Below are 17,738 nucleotides of genomic sequence, written 5' to 3' on the forward strand. Positions count from 1 at the left end.
TCGTGCCCCGGTCCGGGGGGATCCCACGTGCCGCGGAGCGGCTGGGCCCGTGAGCCACGGCCGCTGAGCCTGTGCGCCCATGCTCTGCAACGGGAGAGGCCGCGGCGGTGGGAGGCCCGCGTACCACACACACACACACACAGACACACACACACACAAAATGTATGTTATATCATGTTATATCCTGGATTTTTATAGGATGAGAATATAAGAAAAGTATTTGTGGTATGTTTTAGTAGCTTTTGTAAAATTCTACCTGAAAAACAGTTCTCCATTGTGTTACTCAAATTTCCCAACAATCAGTTCCCCGCCTTGAATTTAATGCTAGGATAAAATCTGTCTTGTTTTAGGGGAAAAGTTGTCTTGTCTCATTAGATAACAAGATCAATACAAATTTTGTACATTTTTGTCTTAGTTGTCAGGATATTCAGAACCAATTTGATGCTCAACTATATTAATACATCCCAGCTGTTAGGCACATCCATTTGCCTGTTCTTTTTTAAATGATTGATTGATTGATAGAGCAAGCCATCTCAAATTCCTGCTTTCAAAAAGTATCAGTTATACATAAGTAAAAATTTAACTACTCATATTCTCATCATGGAAGATTATTAAGTTTTAGCTTGTGGCTACTTGAAAATAAGTTTGCCAAAAATATTGCCTTTTGGAGCATGTTTTTAACTAGCTTTGTACTTTTTATTTACATTTAGCTTCATCAAACAGGATTATTGAAAGGATATTCTCTGGGGCAGTAACAAGGTAAGAAAAAGCATCTGAGTTTTAAAATGAACTACAAGTAATACTTTTAACAATGTCATTTTAGCAAGGCTTCCTGCATAATTTGTCAGTGCTGTAGGTCAGATAATACCCTATAAAACATGCAGTTGTGGCTTCATACAAGACGGCGGTAATTCTTTAATATATGGGCATTAGTCCTCTATCTAAATACAGGTAACAGTATTTAACCTGCTGATTATTTGTATTCAAATTAGAAACCAAATTTCTTTCTTCATATCTACAAATGCTTTCTGATTTCATCCTCTAGGCATTTGAAAATAAGATAGGCAATGGAAGGGGTTGCCCTTCGTGAGGTTTCCAGCATTCTATTTTTTTTTAACTTAATTTCCAAAGAAATGTTACTTTATTTCTTAGTCTCTCATAGTACTAAATTTATCTGAGTAATTGCTCAGGAAACTTTATAACCATGTGTTTTCTTCAGGGGAAAAACAGTACAGAAAGAGGGAAGAATGAGCTATGCAGATTTTGTTTGGTTTTTGATTTCTGAGGAAGACAAAAGGAACCCCACCAGGTATGACTTCTGAGTTTCCTTTGCCAAGATGTTAAACACATGAGCAAAGCTTGAAAATTTCATGATGTGTACCTAGTGAGTGCCAGCTCAGCTAGGGGTGCCAAGATGGGTTTGACTTAGTCTCTGCCCTCAGACTGAATGTACAGCCACAGTGTATCAAGAGAAGTGCTCTTACCCCTGGAAACAAAGGTGAAGTGACACGTGAGCTGGCCCTGAAGGATATTAAGCATTTATATGGAATATGGGGATAGATACTGTGGATTTTAGTTGTTTCATGATCTTCCTTGTTCAGTAGTAAATTGGAGAGGAAAGAAGAGCAAACTGTGGATGACTAGTATATGAGAACATGCCCTCATTCTCCCGGTTAGAATCATCTCTCCCTTTCCTTGGCATACCTTGATTTGTCGCTGTGAGTTTATCCATCTGTTTCTTACACCTCTGTAACACTGTGTTACACAAGCTAGGAATAAAAAGAAGAGAGGGACATAGATTTTTGTGTCCCTCTCTTCTTTTTATTCCTAGCTTGTGTAACACAGTGTCCTGCACATAGCTTCTGCTCAGTACCAAGGGAGGGAGAGTCTGCAGTCCCTGATGCTGCTTGCTGGTATTACTGACTCAGCTGTCTGCATGTTAGTTCAAAAAGTTATCTAAATGTTGGATATATGGTTTGGAAATCACTGAAATGGAAATAAAACTAATTTATTTCATGGGCAGCATGTTGTCCATTTCAAATAGTAATTTGTTGTTCATGTAGACAACTTAGAAAACATGGCTAAAGCAGAAGAAAATAAATTTTAATACTGATAATTCTAACACTCAGAAAAAGACACTTAAAAATTGGTATGTGTTGTACAGTCTTTTTCATATAAACTTTTACATTCTCTTTGGACATGTAGGTTAATTAATTCCATAGGATTAGATTTAATCCTTTGGAATATTATCTCCTAATATCCTCTAGTAGTTTTAGCTAAATAGTTGCAACATCCACTATATTTTTCCTTAAAATAAATTCCCCAGGAAAGGAACTGCTAGGATAAAGGGTGTAGACATTTTTAAGAGCATTTATAAAAACTATTAAATTGATTTTCAGAAAAACTATCATTTTATATCTTTATCAACAAAGTATTGAGCATATTTCCTATAACCCTTATTCACACTAGGTATCTTCCTCTTAAAAATATTTTCAAATTTGATAAGTAAAGAATTCAGTATTATGTTTTTTGCATTTCTTTGATTGCTAGTGAGGCTGAAATTTTTTTTTAAGACATACTGAATTTTTTTTTGGCTGCTTTGGGTCTTCGTTGCTGTATGCAGGCTTTCTCTAGTTGTGGCGAGCTGGGGCTACTCTTTGTTGCACTGCGCGGGCTTCTCATTGTGATAGCTTCTCTTGTTGTGGAGCATGGGCTCTAGGCGTGTGGGCTTCAGTAGTTGCTGCATGCAGGCTCAGTAGTTGCAGCGTGCAGGCTTCAGTAGTTGCGGCGCATGGGCCCTAGAGTGTGCGGGCTTCAGTAGTTGCAGCACACTGGCTCAGTAGTTGTGGCACATGGGCCCTAGAGCACGTGGGCTTCAGTAGTTGCAGCACGCAGGCTCTAGGGCATGCAGGCTTCAGTAGTTGTGGTGCACAGTCTCAGTAGTTGTGACACAGAGGCTTAGTTGCTCTAAGCAACATGGGATTTTCCCAGACCAGAGATTGAACCCGTGTCCCCTGCATTAGCAGCAGGATTCTTAACCACTGTGCCACCAGGGAAGTCCCAAAGCTGAATTTTTTCCATACATTTTTGGCCATTTTTATTTCATCTTAAGTGACTTGCCTTTTCATGTTTTTTGCTCATTTCTGCCGGATTAATTTTTTAAGTTTATCATTTTATCACAAATATACATTAAGTATTAAAATTTTTAAATATATACATTCAGAAACCTTAATATAAAATTCATTCATAATTCTTTGACCCATAGTTAACATTTTGGTATATGTCCTCCTACCTCCTCCTCCTCCTCCCTCCTCATTCCCCTCCATCCCCTCCTTTCACTCCTCCTCCTCCTCTCTCTTTCTCTCTGCACCAAGTGAGAAATCATTGTATAATTTAGTGTACAGTTTTGTGATACACTTCTTTACATAAGGGTATATTTCTATGCCAGTAAGTATGCTTGTTTATAATTTACCATTAATCCATTATTTTGAATGTTTAGATGGCTTTAATTACCTAAATTTCCGAAGGTCTGAAGGCTGTGCATTTTTCTGTTTCTTGCCTTTTTGGTGTTCTGTTAACCCTCTCAATTTCAATCTTTTATCTTTCATGTTAATTGTGAAAAAGCTTTCCTCAAATACTTCCCATCTTTTCCTCCTATTATCCCATAGGAACAAATCATATGAATTCTAATAAAGAAGCTTTATATAAGAAACATGAATATATACTTGCTCACCTTTCTTCTATCAGCTTCTTTAAAAAACATAAATTATATACTATAATAATTAGGACAATGTATTGTTGGGTTTGTAGTATATAGAGATGTGATATATATAATAACAATAGCATAAAAAAGGGATGAGGGAATAGTTATATAGGAGTAACGTTTCAGTATCTCACAGGCATTAAGTATAAATCTGAAGTAATTCTAAGAAGTTAAAATGTATATGGTAAGCCCTAGAGCAACCAGCAGGAAATTAATTCAAAAATACATAGTAAAAAAAATCATTAAAAGAGTTAAAGTGTCCCACTTAGAAAATATTCACTTAAATGTAAAAGAAAGCAGTAAAGGAAAAATAGAGGAAAAACTCCAAGACACATAAAAAACAAAAAGTAAAATGGCAGACATAAGTCCGACTATAACAATAATAACAATAAATGTGAATGGATTAATCGTTTCATCAAAACGCAGAGATTTTCAGACTGGATCAAAAAAAAAACGTTTTCTGGATACAATTCTGTGCTGTCTATATGGGACACAGATTAGATTTAAAGATACAAGGGGGGAAAAAAGGAAAAGGAAGGATCAAGATATGCCATGCAAACAACCATCCTAAGAAACCTGGAGTGGCTATATAAATATCAGAAGACATAGACTTCAAAACAAAAATTGTTACTAGAGACAAGGACATTCTATTTCATAAAAGGGTCAATCCAACAGAAAGACATTACAATTATAAACATATATGCATGTAACAACACAGAACCCTAAAAATACATGAAACAAAAACTGACAGAATTGCAAGGAGAAGTAAATAATTCAACAATATTTGGAGACTTCAGTACACCACTTTCAGTGATGGACAGTCAGGAAGAAGATAACAAGGAAATAAAAGTCATGAACAACACTATAAACAAAACTATAAATCAACTGGACCTAACACATATCTATAGAGCTCCCTATCTAAGAACAGCCGAATATATCAATATATTCTTCTCAAGCGCACATGGAACATTCTCCAGGATAGAGTATGTGGTAGGCCATATAATAGCCTCAAAAAATATAAAAACTGAAATTACACAAATTATGTTCTCTGACCACAATGGAATAAAATTAACAGAAAGAAATTTGAGGATTCACAAATATGCAGAAACGATGCACTGCTTAATTAACCAACCAATGGATCAAAGAAGCATACCTAAAGGAAATAAGGAAATAATTTGAAATGAATGAAAATGAAGGAACAACATACCAAAACTTTAAGATGAACAAAAAGGAAAACATAGTATACCAAGACTTACGGGATGAAGCTGTACATCCATCTACTGAAAAAGAAGCAATGTCTTAAATCAGTAACCTAACCTTCCACTTTTAGACACTGGGAAACAAGAGCAAATGAAGTATAGCAAACAGAAAAAAAAATAAAGATTAAAATTGATAAGTGAGAGAATAGGAAAACAGTAGAGAAAGTCAATGGAGCCAAAAGTCAGTTCTTTTGAAAATATCAGTAATGTTGATAAGGCTTTAGCTATACTGATGAAGAAAAAAAAGAGAACATACAAATTATTAAGGTCAGAATTAAGAGGGAACATGACTACTGACCATAAAGGAATGAAAAGGATTATAGTATATATATATATTATATATATAACAACTTTATGCTAACAAATTAGGTAACAGACAAAATGAACAAATTCCTAGAGAGAGCCAAACTACTGAACTGGTTCAAGAAGAAATAAAAAATCTGAATAAGAAAAACAGTCCCAGGCTGAGGTGGCTTCACTAAAGGATGCTACCAAACACTTTTAAAAAATAACAGTTTTTTACAAGCTCTTTGAAAAAATAAAAGGAACACTTCCAAATTCATTTTATAAGGCCAGTATTACCCACATACCAAAACCAGACAAAACATTACAAGAAAACTGTAAACCACTATCCTTTATGAATATAGATACAAAAATACTCAACAAAATTAGGAAACTTAATCTAGCAAAATATGAAAAAGATTATATACCATGACTAAGTGAGACTTATCCCAAAAATGCAAGGTTAGTTTACCATCTAAAAACCAAAAAATGTAACACATCATATTAATGGAACAAAGGATAAAAACCACATGATCATCCCAGTATTCTCAGCAAAAGCATTTGAAGAAGTTCAACATTGCTTCATTATTTAAAAACAAACAAACAAACAAAAAAAAACACAGATTAAACATGGACAGGAATTTCTTTGACCAGATAAAGCATATCTATGAAAAACCTACAGCTAACAACTAGTTAATGGTGAAAGTTTGAATGCTATTTTCCAAAGATCAGGAAAAAGACAAGGACGTCTGCTCTATTCAACACTGGATCCTAGACAGGATTATCAGGCAAGAAAATGAAATAAAAAACATACAAATTGGAAAGGAAGAAGGAAAATTATTTTTTAATGTAACTTTTTAAATTTAGTAATTTATTTATTTTTGGCTGTGTTGGGTCTTCATTGCTGTGTGTAGGCTTTCTCTAGTTGCGGTGAGCAGGGGCTACTCTTTGTTGTGGTGCGTGGACTTCTCGTTGCAGAGCAGGGGCTGTAGGCTTGTGAACTTCAGTAGTTGTGGCACACAGGCTTAGTAGTTGTGGTTTGCAGGCTCTAGAGTGCAGACTCAGTAGTTGTGACACATGGGCTTAGTTGCTCCGCAGTAATGTAGGATCTTCCTGGACCAGGGCTTGAACCTGTGTCCCCTCTGTTGGCAGGTGGATTCTTAACCACTGTGCCACCAGGGAAGTCCCAAAAACTATCAATTTAAATATGATATTATATACAGGAAATCCTAAGAAATCAACCAAGAAACTGTTAGAACTTAATAAAGGTTAATTTCAATTTACAAAATCAGTTTACAAGATTGATATAATACATAATATCAGTTTACAAAAATCAATTGTTTCTGTGCATGAACAATGAAAAATCCAAAAATGAAACTAAGAAAATAATTCCATTTATAATAGCAGCAAAATGAATAAAATACCTAGGAATAAATTTAACAAAAGAAGCATAAAACTTATACCATGAGAACTATAAAATATTGTTGAAAGAAACTAAGGAAGATCTAAATGAAACAAAGATATCCCATGTTCATGGATCAGAAGGCTTAATATTGTCAGCATGGCAATACTCCCCAAACTGATCTGCAGATTCAAAGCGATTCCTAACAAAATCTCAGCCACATTTTTGTCGTTGTTTTTGCAATAATGGAAAAACTTAATCTTGAATTCATATGAAAAAACAAAAGGATCAGGGTAACCAAAACAATCTTGAAAAAGAATAAGATTATAGGACTCATACTTTCTGATTTCAAAATATACAAAGCTGAGGTAAAGACCATATAATACTAGCATAAAGACAGACATACAGATAAATGGAATTGAATTAGGAGTCCAGAAGTAAATCCTCACATTTATGGTAATTGATTTTCAACAAGGATCTTAAGACACAATTCAATGGGGGGAAAAATGTCTTGTAGCAAGTGGTGCTGGACACTGGATATCCACATGCAAAAGAATGAATTTGGACCCCTACCTCATGTTATATAAAAAAATTAGCTCAAATGGATCACAGACCTAAATGTAAGAGCTAAAACTATAAAAACTTTCAGAAGAAAGTATAGGAGTAAATTTTCACGACCTTGGTTAGATGCAGTTTCTTAGATGACACCAAAACCACAAACAACAAAAGAAAAAATGAATGAATTGGACTTCATCAAAATTTTAAAAATTTATGCTTCAAAAAACAACATCAAGAACATGAAGGATAACACACAGCATGGGAGAAAATATTTTTAGATGATATATCTGATACATAACTTGTATCTAGAATATATAAATAACACAACTCAATAATAAAAAGACAGATTACTCAATTTTTAAATGAGCAAAGGATCTGAATAGACATTTCTCCAAAGAAGATATCTATACAGCCAATAAGCTCCTAACAAGATTCTTGATATCACTATCATCAAAGAAATGCAAATCAAAACCACAGTGAGATACCACTTTACACCCACTGGGATAGCTATGAATAAAAAGTCAGATAATAAACAACTGTTGGCAAAGATGTGGAGAAATGGGAACCCTCATACACTACTACTGGGAATGTAAAATGCAGCAGCCGCTATGGAAAACACTGACAGTTCCTCAAATGGTTATAGTGTCACCATATAACCCAGAAATTCCACTGCTAGGAATATACCCAAGAGAAATGAAAACATATCCACACAAAAACTTGTACACCCATACAAGTTTCATAGCATCACTATTTTCAGAGAGAGCGGGAAGATGGCGGAAGAGTACGATGCGGAGATCACCTTCCTCTCCACAGACACATCAGAAATACATCTACACGTGGAACAACTCCTACACAACACCCACTGAACACTGGCAGAAGACCTCAGACCTCCCAAAAGGCAAGAAACTCCCCACGTACCTGGGTAGGGCAAAAGAGAAAAGAATAAATAGAGACAAAATAGGGACGGGACCTGCACTATTTTCAGTAGCCAAAATATGGGAACACCCAAATGTCTATCAATTAATGAATGGAAAAACAAATGTGATATATCCATATAATCTAATATTCAGCAATAAAAAATATGAAGTACTACATACTATAACATAGTTGAATCTTGAAAACATTATGCAGATTAAAAGACATCAATCACAAAAGACTACATATTGCATGAATACATTTATATGAGTTGTCCAAAATAGGTAAATCTATAGATACAGAAGGTACGTTAGTAGTTGCCTAGGCCATGAGGGACCTGGAGAGGCAGGGGTGGGGCAGGGAATGACGTATAAGTGCTACTAGGTATGGAGTTTCTTTTTTGGATGTGATAAAAGTTAATTGTGGTGATGGTTATACAACTCTGTGGATATACTGAAAATCATTTGACTATACATTTTAGATGGATGAATTGTATGATATGCAAAATATATCTCAATAAAGCTGTTTAAAAAGAAGAGTTGAGGGGCTTCTCTGGTGGCGCAGTGGTTGGGAGCCCGCCTGCCGATGCAGGGGATGCGGGTTCGTGCCCCAGTCCGGGAGGATCCCGCGTGCCGCAGAGCGGCTGGGCACGTGAGCCATGGCCGCTGGGCCTGCATGTCCGGAGCCTGTGCTCCACAGCGGGAGAGGCCACAGTGGTGAGAGGCCCACGTACCGCAAAAAAAAAAAAAAAAAAAAAAAAGAAGAGTTGAGATAATACAAAGTATATTCTCTGACCATAATGGAATTAATGTAAAAATCAATAAGAGAAGGATGACTGGAAATTAAACAACACAATTCTAAATAATCCTTGGGTCCAAAAGAATTTATCAAGAGAAATTAGATATTCAAAAGATAAAGGAATACTACGAATGACATATACACACATGTAAGTGTGGTGGTGACTTAAATGAAATGGACCAATTCCATTAAAGTCACAAGTTAACAAAAGTTGTCCAAGGAGAAATACATAACCTTAATAGTCTTGTATCTATTAAAGAAAATTGAATTCATAGTTTAAAACTTTCTGAAAAAGAAATCTCTCAGCCCAGATAATTTCACTACTGTATTCTTCCAAACATCTGAAGAAGAAATATCAAATTCTGTACTACTTCTTCCAGAAAATAGAAAAGGAGGGAACAATTTCCAGCTTATTTTATGAAACCAGCATTACCTTGATACCAAAACCAGACAGACACATACAAGAAAATAAAACTACAGATCAACATCCCTCATGAAGATAGACCCAAAAATCATTAACAGAATACTAGCAAGTGAAAGCTCAACTTCTCAACCTCTCAGGCCCTTCTTCCAAAAATCAGCAGATGCCCCAAGGGAAAGATGGTCACAAATGCTAGGCTCTTCCTTTCTGGATTTCCTTCTACATCTGGATACCATAGTTCTTCACTGCCCTGTTAATAGTCCAGTGCCTTCAAAAAGGATTTTTACTGCAGATTTTCTCAGTGGGAGGGTTAATCCAAAACACTTAGTTCATCATTACCAGAAGCAGAACCCTTCAGATCAACTTTTCATATCGAGATACATAACTGGATCTTTACTTATAGAAATATTGCCAAAAGAGGTTTTTAAGTCAAAAGCTTTCTTTTGTGCCCCTTTTCTGCCTTGCATGTTGCCTTTCTCCTACCTAACAGCTAACATGTTGCTGAGGCCTTATTCTTTGCCAGGTGACAACTGTTTCATATGTGATGGCTTGTTTAATCTTCATATCACTATGAGTTTAGGTGTCAGTGTTCCCATTTTACAGTTGAGGAAACAGACGCTCTGAGAGATTGCACACCTACAAAGTGACCTAGCTTGGATTCAAGTCCAGGTCTGTATCACTCCAAATTCTGGACTGTTTATCACTATAAGGTATGGCCTATCATGTGAGACGGCATGTTTGCATGTCTGTCTTCTTACCAGCTAGGCTATGGAATCCCTAAAAGAGCATTCTCTTGGTGTCCTGAAATTCCTTATTGCTTAAGAGACTCAAAATTAGGCATTGGCCTAATTTGTCTCCTTGGCTTCTACTGGCACTTACTAGGCACCCGGAGTATTTGTTCTCAGTGCTTCACATTATCTTACAAATGCAGAATGTGATCAGAAGAGAGTTAAACCTCACTGTTGTAAAGTAATGAATATCTATACATCAAAATCAAACACTTATTTAAAACGTAGTAGAAATCAGATTTGTGGCTTATGAATGACATGGGTAGAAAACAATGTATTTCATGAAAGAAGTAATATACTCACTGAAGTGTGATAAGTGCTGTGTAACATACTACGTAAAAAATTGTGATCTTGAGCCTTTCCTATGCCTGGTCCTGTCAGGGTTAGATATGGAAAGTGTCTCTGGATAGATTATTTTTTGTGGACAGGTTCTTGCAACCAACCCTCTTTTGGTATGTCCTTTAACCACCCCTCTGGTCTGGCTGTTTATCACTTTCTGCTTCTGCCTTGGTCTTCTGACTAGGTGTCCTCTCCAGCAACTATCTCATTCACCTTTATGTCTGAGGACACTAGGCCAGTGCCCTTGAAGGTAGTAGGTGCTAAAATATGTATACTGAATATACAAAGGAATGTACATTTAATTAATCCCTAAGTAATAACAAAGTTCCCCGTAACTTGTTTCTGCAATAGCTTATAGGAGTTTATATCAGAGATAAGACATTTCTGGTCCAGAAGTTAATTTCATTCAGCCTGAGAACGAACCCAAAAGGTAATCTTGTTTATGTCTATAATTGTACAAATACAATCTTTAATGAATATAATTATGCTTTAAAACCAAAAATTGGTGGCAAATATAAGCAAAAATTTAACACTGGTTCTCTCTGGATAGTTACTCCTTTTGTGTGCTTTTCTGTTTTCCAGTTTTCTTGAAATGAATAGTCATTACTTCTAGACCTAAGAAAATATTACCTTTGTTAAAAAGAACAGAGGAAAGAAAAAAAATTAAATCTGCATTGGAAAAACTTTAGAGAGTATCTATTATTTTCAATAAGAAAATTTCATCTGAACATGTCCTATAAGTATTTAACCATCCAGTAGCCCCTGCTTCTAAACTTCCGGGGACAAATAGCTATCTACTGAGGTATATTATTTTATTTTGCCAGCTCTGAGCCTTAAAACATTTTCTCTGCTTTGTGCATTGATCCTTTTTATGCTATACTCACAGAATTACATCAGATTCATCTACCACACGATATTCTTTCAAACATTATATTTAAAGGCAGCTCTTATGTGACTTCAGCAAACATTGAGGCAGTTTATTTGTCTCTTTCTTTGTGTTCTAGCTTTGATTCTCTTTTATGAGCTATTACAAAGAACTGAAGTATATGCTTTAGCTTTATTTATTTTATAGACTCCTTTATCTTAGTTCTTAACTGAAAATGCAACTGACTTTAGTTTGTATTTCTCAGTAAAATAAGTTGCCTTTCACTAAGGTCCTATTAGATAATTGCCAAAATCAAGAGGTACTTCCTTCCTATTGTCCTAATTTCTATTATCCTAAGATAAGTAAGAAGGAGTTTCAAGACACCAAGAGGCCTTAAAGACCAGAGGACAGTCTACTGCTTCTTTTTGTACTATTCAAAACATTATTACTTAAAAAGTAATGATACAGTGGTAAAAGAGCCACATATTACCACATTTATTGTAGCCCTCTGCTCATGAAGTCTGTGTCCTCAAGGTTTTCCTCACAATCAAGAAATCAGGTCTGTCTCCTCAAGGTTTTTCTCACAATCACAAATCATGAAATCATGTTTCAAAGTGGGGCAGTACTAAAACCCTGAGAGTAGATGTGATATGACAGCCAAACTCTATTACCTCATGTTCATTGGCTCCAGTGAATGTCTCCTCTGTTCTTTGATGGTAATGTTAAACATCAAGCTGGTACAATTTTAAAAATAGATTTCTCAAAAGAATTTTGCAAGTATTACAGTTTAATTTGTTGCAGTAATGTAAACTTTATCTTTTGGAATACAGGTGCATTACAGATCTTAGTGTGACTTACTTGAAAACAATTAATCATCATAACTTAATTATTTTCACCTTTTTCTCCTCAAAAGAGATTTTTTTAAAACCATTAAGTATATAGAGTTTCTCAGTATAGCTTAAGGCCTACAAATGATAATTTAACCAAGAGTCTCTTAGAACCTTCTCTTGAGAAGTTTTAAATTACTGTGAATCAGTGGCTCTTTACAGAAAAATATTATTCCCTGTTACCAATTAATGCTATTAGCTTCATATTCTATGATGAATTAGTGACATGGCTGTACTTGCTACTATAAGTGACATTGCTAAATGACAGTGGCCATAGTAGAGTGTGGGTAAGCTTCTGAATGAAGATAGCAACTTACCCACATATAGTACTTTTAGTCCCTCTTGAAATTCCACTAAAATGACAGTACAGAGATTGGTTTTTTTTTTTTTTTTTTTTTTTTTTTTTGTGGTACGCAGGCCTCTCACTGTTGTGGCCTCTTCTGTTGCGGGGCACAGGCTCCGGACGCACAGGCTCAGCGGCCATGGCTCACGGGTCTAGCCGCTCCGCGGCATGTGGGATCTTCCTGGTCCGGGGCACGAACCCGTGTTCCTTGCCTCAGCAGGCGGACTCCCAACCACTGCGCCACCAGAGAAGCCCCAGAGATTTTTTTAAGGAATAAACCCATAATAATGAAGGAAAAAAGGAGAAAAAAATAAGGATTTGGAAACCAGAAAGTAAATAAATTTAGCACACTACCTGAAACCTAAGCCACCATAGGAAAAGACAAAGAAGCAACTGGATATATCGCAAAAACCTCCAAACATTCAGGACTTTGGGGTACCAGGAACACTGGAAGTAGGGGTGGGATAAAGATAGAACCAAAAATGAGGAGAGTTTATAGAAAGTTTCTTTAAGGAAACAGCTGATCTCCAGATCATCTCCTCTACCCAGGCAGGAGACTGGTGCTTTATTCCCTCAAGAGTATAAAATAGAGGGCCTCTGGACTGGGGAGCACTGGGCACAATTGAAGGTAGGGCTGCCATATGGAAAACAGATGAAATGAGTGTATGCTTAACTGAAAGCTAAGATGCCCAGTCTTCATTCCTTAATCCACTTTCAGAATCTTAGCAACCTGTCCTGAACCTCTAGGCAGGAGACAAAAAGATGCTTTTCTGGAGAATCTGGCCAGCCCAAGAATAAAGACCTGAAAATCTGACGTTGGCTCAGCCCCAAGGAAAGAACCCAGGCAGATCATTTTATAGTAAAGCTCAGAGTCAGCAAACCCATAAGCCAGAACTTCCAGTCAGCTTTTTAGCATCTACTCTTAAATATGAACAGAGAACAAAGGATCAGTAAATACCTAAGTAAAGCTTCTTACATAAAAGATAGAGACCAAACAGATAGAAGTGGGGGGAAAGTAACTTGGATGAAACAGAATTCAGGGAGAAGAAACCTTCAGCAAAAACAACAAATAACTGTTACTAGTAGCCTCAGAGATAAGAGAAAAAATGAAATTCATAGAACATGAACAGAGTGGTACTTTTTATAAAAGAAACATGCTCTGGAAAATCAAAATTATGATAGCAGGAAAAAAAAATGTTCACAAGATAAAGCTAGGTAGACCTCCCAAAAAGAACCCCAAAATTGAAGTAATATAATATAGAGACAAGATATGAAAATTAGAAAGCCCATCCAAAAAGTCCAACATAACTAGAAATATAAGATTTACATGGTAATTTTAAAATTCAGCCATAAGAGAGTGATGGCAGCAAGATGGTGAGATACAAGTTTCCATTGCTCATCCCCTAACAGAAATACCAATTGAACAACTATCCATGAACAAAAATACCTTCACAAGAGCTAAGGATTCCAGGGCAGCACCAGAAGACCCAACCTTTGGGCCCACCTCAGCACCAGTTCAGCCCCCATGTCCCCAGGCTCCAGACTCACCCCTATATTCGAGTTCCAGGCTCACCCCAGCACCAGGCCAGCCCCTGCAACCCCAGACTCCAGGTAGGATATTGCCGACCCATCCTGCAGACTCACCCAGCACCAAGCCAGCCCCTGTGGCCTCAGACTCATCCCAGTGCCAAACTAACCCTGGAAACCCAGGTTCCAAGAAACCCCAGTAGACCTCAACACTGGCCAACCCCCAGAGACCCAGGATCCAGACTCACCCTTGCAGATTCAGGTTTTAGGTACCACAGGCCCATCCCAGCACTAGGCCAGTCCCTACAGGATCAGGCTCAAGACCCACGTATTACCATCAGTGCCCATGGACCCAGGCACAGGCCTCACTCACCTGCTGGCCCAGGTACCTGAGCAGCCTACCCAAGTACTCCAGCAGTAAACCTGCTCACAGACCCCCACTATACAACCTGTCCAAAATCTCTGAATAAGGAGACTGTTGAAAGGATTTCCCTTCCAAAGCCAATCTGTAAAGACAAATAAATGCTTACTTCTTCAGAGGCAGAAACACCAATGCAATGTGACAAGAATCACAAATAATCAGGGAAGCATGACACAGTCAAAGGAACAAAATAAAACACCAATAACTTACCCTAAAGAAATTGAGATCTGTGAAATTGCCTGCCAAAGAATTCAAAATAATCATCTTAAAGGATCTCAGTGAGCTACAAAAGAGCACAGACAACTAAGCAAAATCAGGGAAACAATACATGAAGAAAATGAGAAGTTCAACAAAGAGAAATCATAAAAATGAACCAAACAGAAATTCTAAAACAAAAGAACAAAATTACTGCACTGAAAAATTCTATAGAAAGCTTCAACAACAGAGCAATTAAACAAAAGAAAGAATCAGTGACCATGAAAACAGGTCAATTGAAATTACCCAATCAGAGAAAAAAAGAATGAAAAGCCTCCAGGACTTACAGAAGACCATGAAAATAAACAATATATGCATTATGGGAGTCCCAGAGGGAACAAAGAAAGAGAAAAGGGCAGAAAACTTATTGAAAGAAAGAATGACAGAAAACTTCCCTAATCTGGAGAAGGAAATGAACATCCAGATCCATGTAGCCCAAGGAACCTCAAATAGATAAAAATATTAAGAGATCTTCACCATAGCACATTACAATCAAATTCTCAAGTCAAAGACAATTTTGAAATCAGCAGGAGAAAACCAACTCATCACATACAAGGGAACTCTTACAAGACCAGCACTGTATTTCTTAGCATACACTTTGCAGACCAGGAAAAAGTGGCATGATATATTCAAACTGCTGAAAGAAAAAACTGTCAACCAAAAATGCTATGCTTGGCAAGGCTATAGTTCAGAAATAAAGGAGAGATAAAAACTTTCCCAGACAAAATCTGTGGGAGTTCATCATCACTAGACCTGCCTTACAAGAAATGCTAAAGAGAGTTCTTCAACCTTTCCTTAAAGGATGCCAACTAACATAAAAACATAGGAATTATAAAACTCACTGTAAAAGTAAGAATATAGTCAAGTTCAGAATATTTTAATACTATAAGAATGATGCATAAATCACTTTTAACTCTGCTATAAAAGTTAAAAGAATTTAACTGTAACTACAATAATTTTATAGTGAATACACAATCCATGAGTTATAAATTGTGACAACATAAAATGTGACAGGAGGAAAAGTTAAAACATAACAGATTTTGTATGCAGTCAAATTTAAGCTGTTGTCAACTTCAAATAGACTTTTATAACTATAAGATGTTTCATGTAAGCCTCATGATAACCAAAAATAAGAAACCTGTAGTAGATACACAAAAGAGAAAGAGAAAGGAATCAAAGTACATCACTACAAAAAAATCATCCACTGAAAAAGGAAGACAGCAAGAAAGGAAGAAAGAGACAACAGAACTACAAAACAGTCAGAAACAAATGAACAAAATGGCAATAGTATGTCCTTACCTATAAATAATTACTTTAAATGTAAATGGATCAAAATCACCAACCAAAAGACACAGAGTGGCTAAATGACTACAAACAAGATTGTACAGTATGCTGCCTACAGGAGACTTGTTTTAGCTTTAAGGACACACATAGCCTAAAAGTGAAGGGATGGAAAAAGATATTCCATGCAAATGGAAACAAAAAGAAAGCTGGGTTAGCTATCCTTATGTCAGACAAAAGACTTTAAAATAAAAACTAATAAAAGAGAAAGAAGGACATTGCAGAATGATACAGAGATCAATCCAACAGAGGATATAACAGTTTTAAGTATTTATACACCCCAACATGTAAGAGCACCTAAATATATAAAGCAAATATTATCAGACTTAAATGGAGAAATAAACAGTACTACAATAACAGTAGGTTTCTTTACTACCCCACTTTCATCAATGCATACATCATACATACAGAAAGTCAATAAAGGAAATACCAGCCTTAAACAACATGTAGACCAAGTGGAACTAACAGACCTATACAGATCATGCAGATCATTCCATCCAATAGCAACAGGATACACATTATTTTCAAGTGCACGTGGAACTTTCCCTAAGATCATATTTTAGGCTACAAAAAAGTCTTACTAAATTTTAAAAGATTGAGTTATATCAAGTATCTTTTCTGACCACAGTGGTGTGAAACTAGAAATCAATAACAGAAGGAAAATTCACAAATGTGTGGGAAGTAAAAAATACTCCTGAATAACCAATTAGTCAAAGAAGAAATCAAAAGGGAAACCAGAAAGTATCTTGAGACAAATAAGAATGGAAACATGCCAAAACTTATACAATGAAGGAAAATCAGTTCTAAGAAGGAAGTTTATAGCAATAAATGCCTACATTAAGAAAAAAAGAAAGACCTCAAATAACCTAACTTTACACCTCAAAAAAGTAAAAAAGCAGACTAAACCTGAAGTTAGCAGAAGGAAGGAGGTGATAAAGATCAGAGCAGAAATAAATGAAATAAGACTAGAAAAGATCAGTGAAACTAAGAGATGTGTTTTTTTTGAAAAGATAAACAAAATTGACAAACATTTAGCTGGACTAAGAAAAAGAGAAGACTCAAGTAAAATTATAATTGAAGAGGAAGCATTACAACTGATACAGAAGCACAAAAGATCATGTAAGACTACTGTAAATATTTATATGCCAACAAATTGGATAACCTAGAAGAATGGATACATTCCTAGAAACATACAACCTACCAAGACTGAACAGGAAACCTGAATAGACCAATAACAAGTAAGGAGATAGAATCAGTAATCAGAAACCTCCCAAAAAAGAAAAGTCCAAGACCTAATGAATTCACAGTTGAATTCTACCAGTGAAAGAATGAATTCAAATTATTCTCAAACTCTTCCCAAAAAGTGAAGAGGAGGGAATACTCGCAAATTCATTTTATGAGACCAGCATTACTCTTGTTCCAAAGTCAGATAAGGACACTATAAGAGAAGAAAATTATAAGCCAAGATCTCTGATAAACATAGATACAGAAATCCTCAACAAAATACTGGCAAACTGAATTCAACAACACATTAAAATGATCATACACCATGATCAAGTGGGGTTTATGCCTAG

The 17,738-nt window shown here is 36.1% G+C and overlaps 1 protein-coding gene across 4 annotated transcripts in view; it reads left to right on the plus strand.

The window, feature by feature from the left end:
- Window positions 1-17,738, plus strand: part of PPP2R3A (protein phosphatase 2 regulatory subunit B''alpha) — a 216,431-nt gene that overhangs the window by 148,624 nt on the left and 50,069 nt on the right. For all 4 annotated transcript variants that reach the window (XM_082624699.1, XM_082624701.1, XM_082624698.1 and 1 more), the window contains 2 exons: window positions 711-759; window positions 1,220-1,309. In XM_082624699.1, the coding sequence (XP_082480825.1) occupies window positions 711-759; window positions 1,220-1,309 (139 nt within the window). The remainder of the gene's footprint in view (window positions 1-710; window positions 760-1,219; window positions 1,310-17,738) is intronic.

Source organism: Mesoplodon mirus (genome assembly GCF_964341445.2).
Source record: "Mesoplodon mirus genome assembly, chromosome: 6".
In the NCBI taxonomy this organism is placed as follows: Eukaryota; Metazoa; Chordata; class Mammalia; order Artiodactyla; family Ziphiidae; genus Mesoplodon; species Mesoplodon mirus.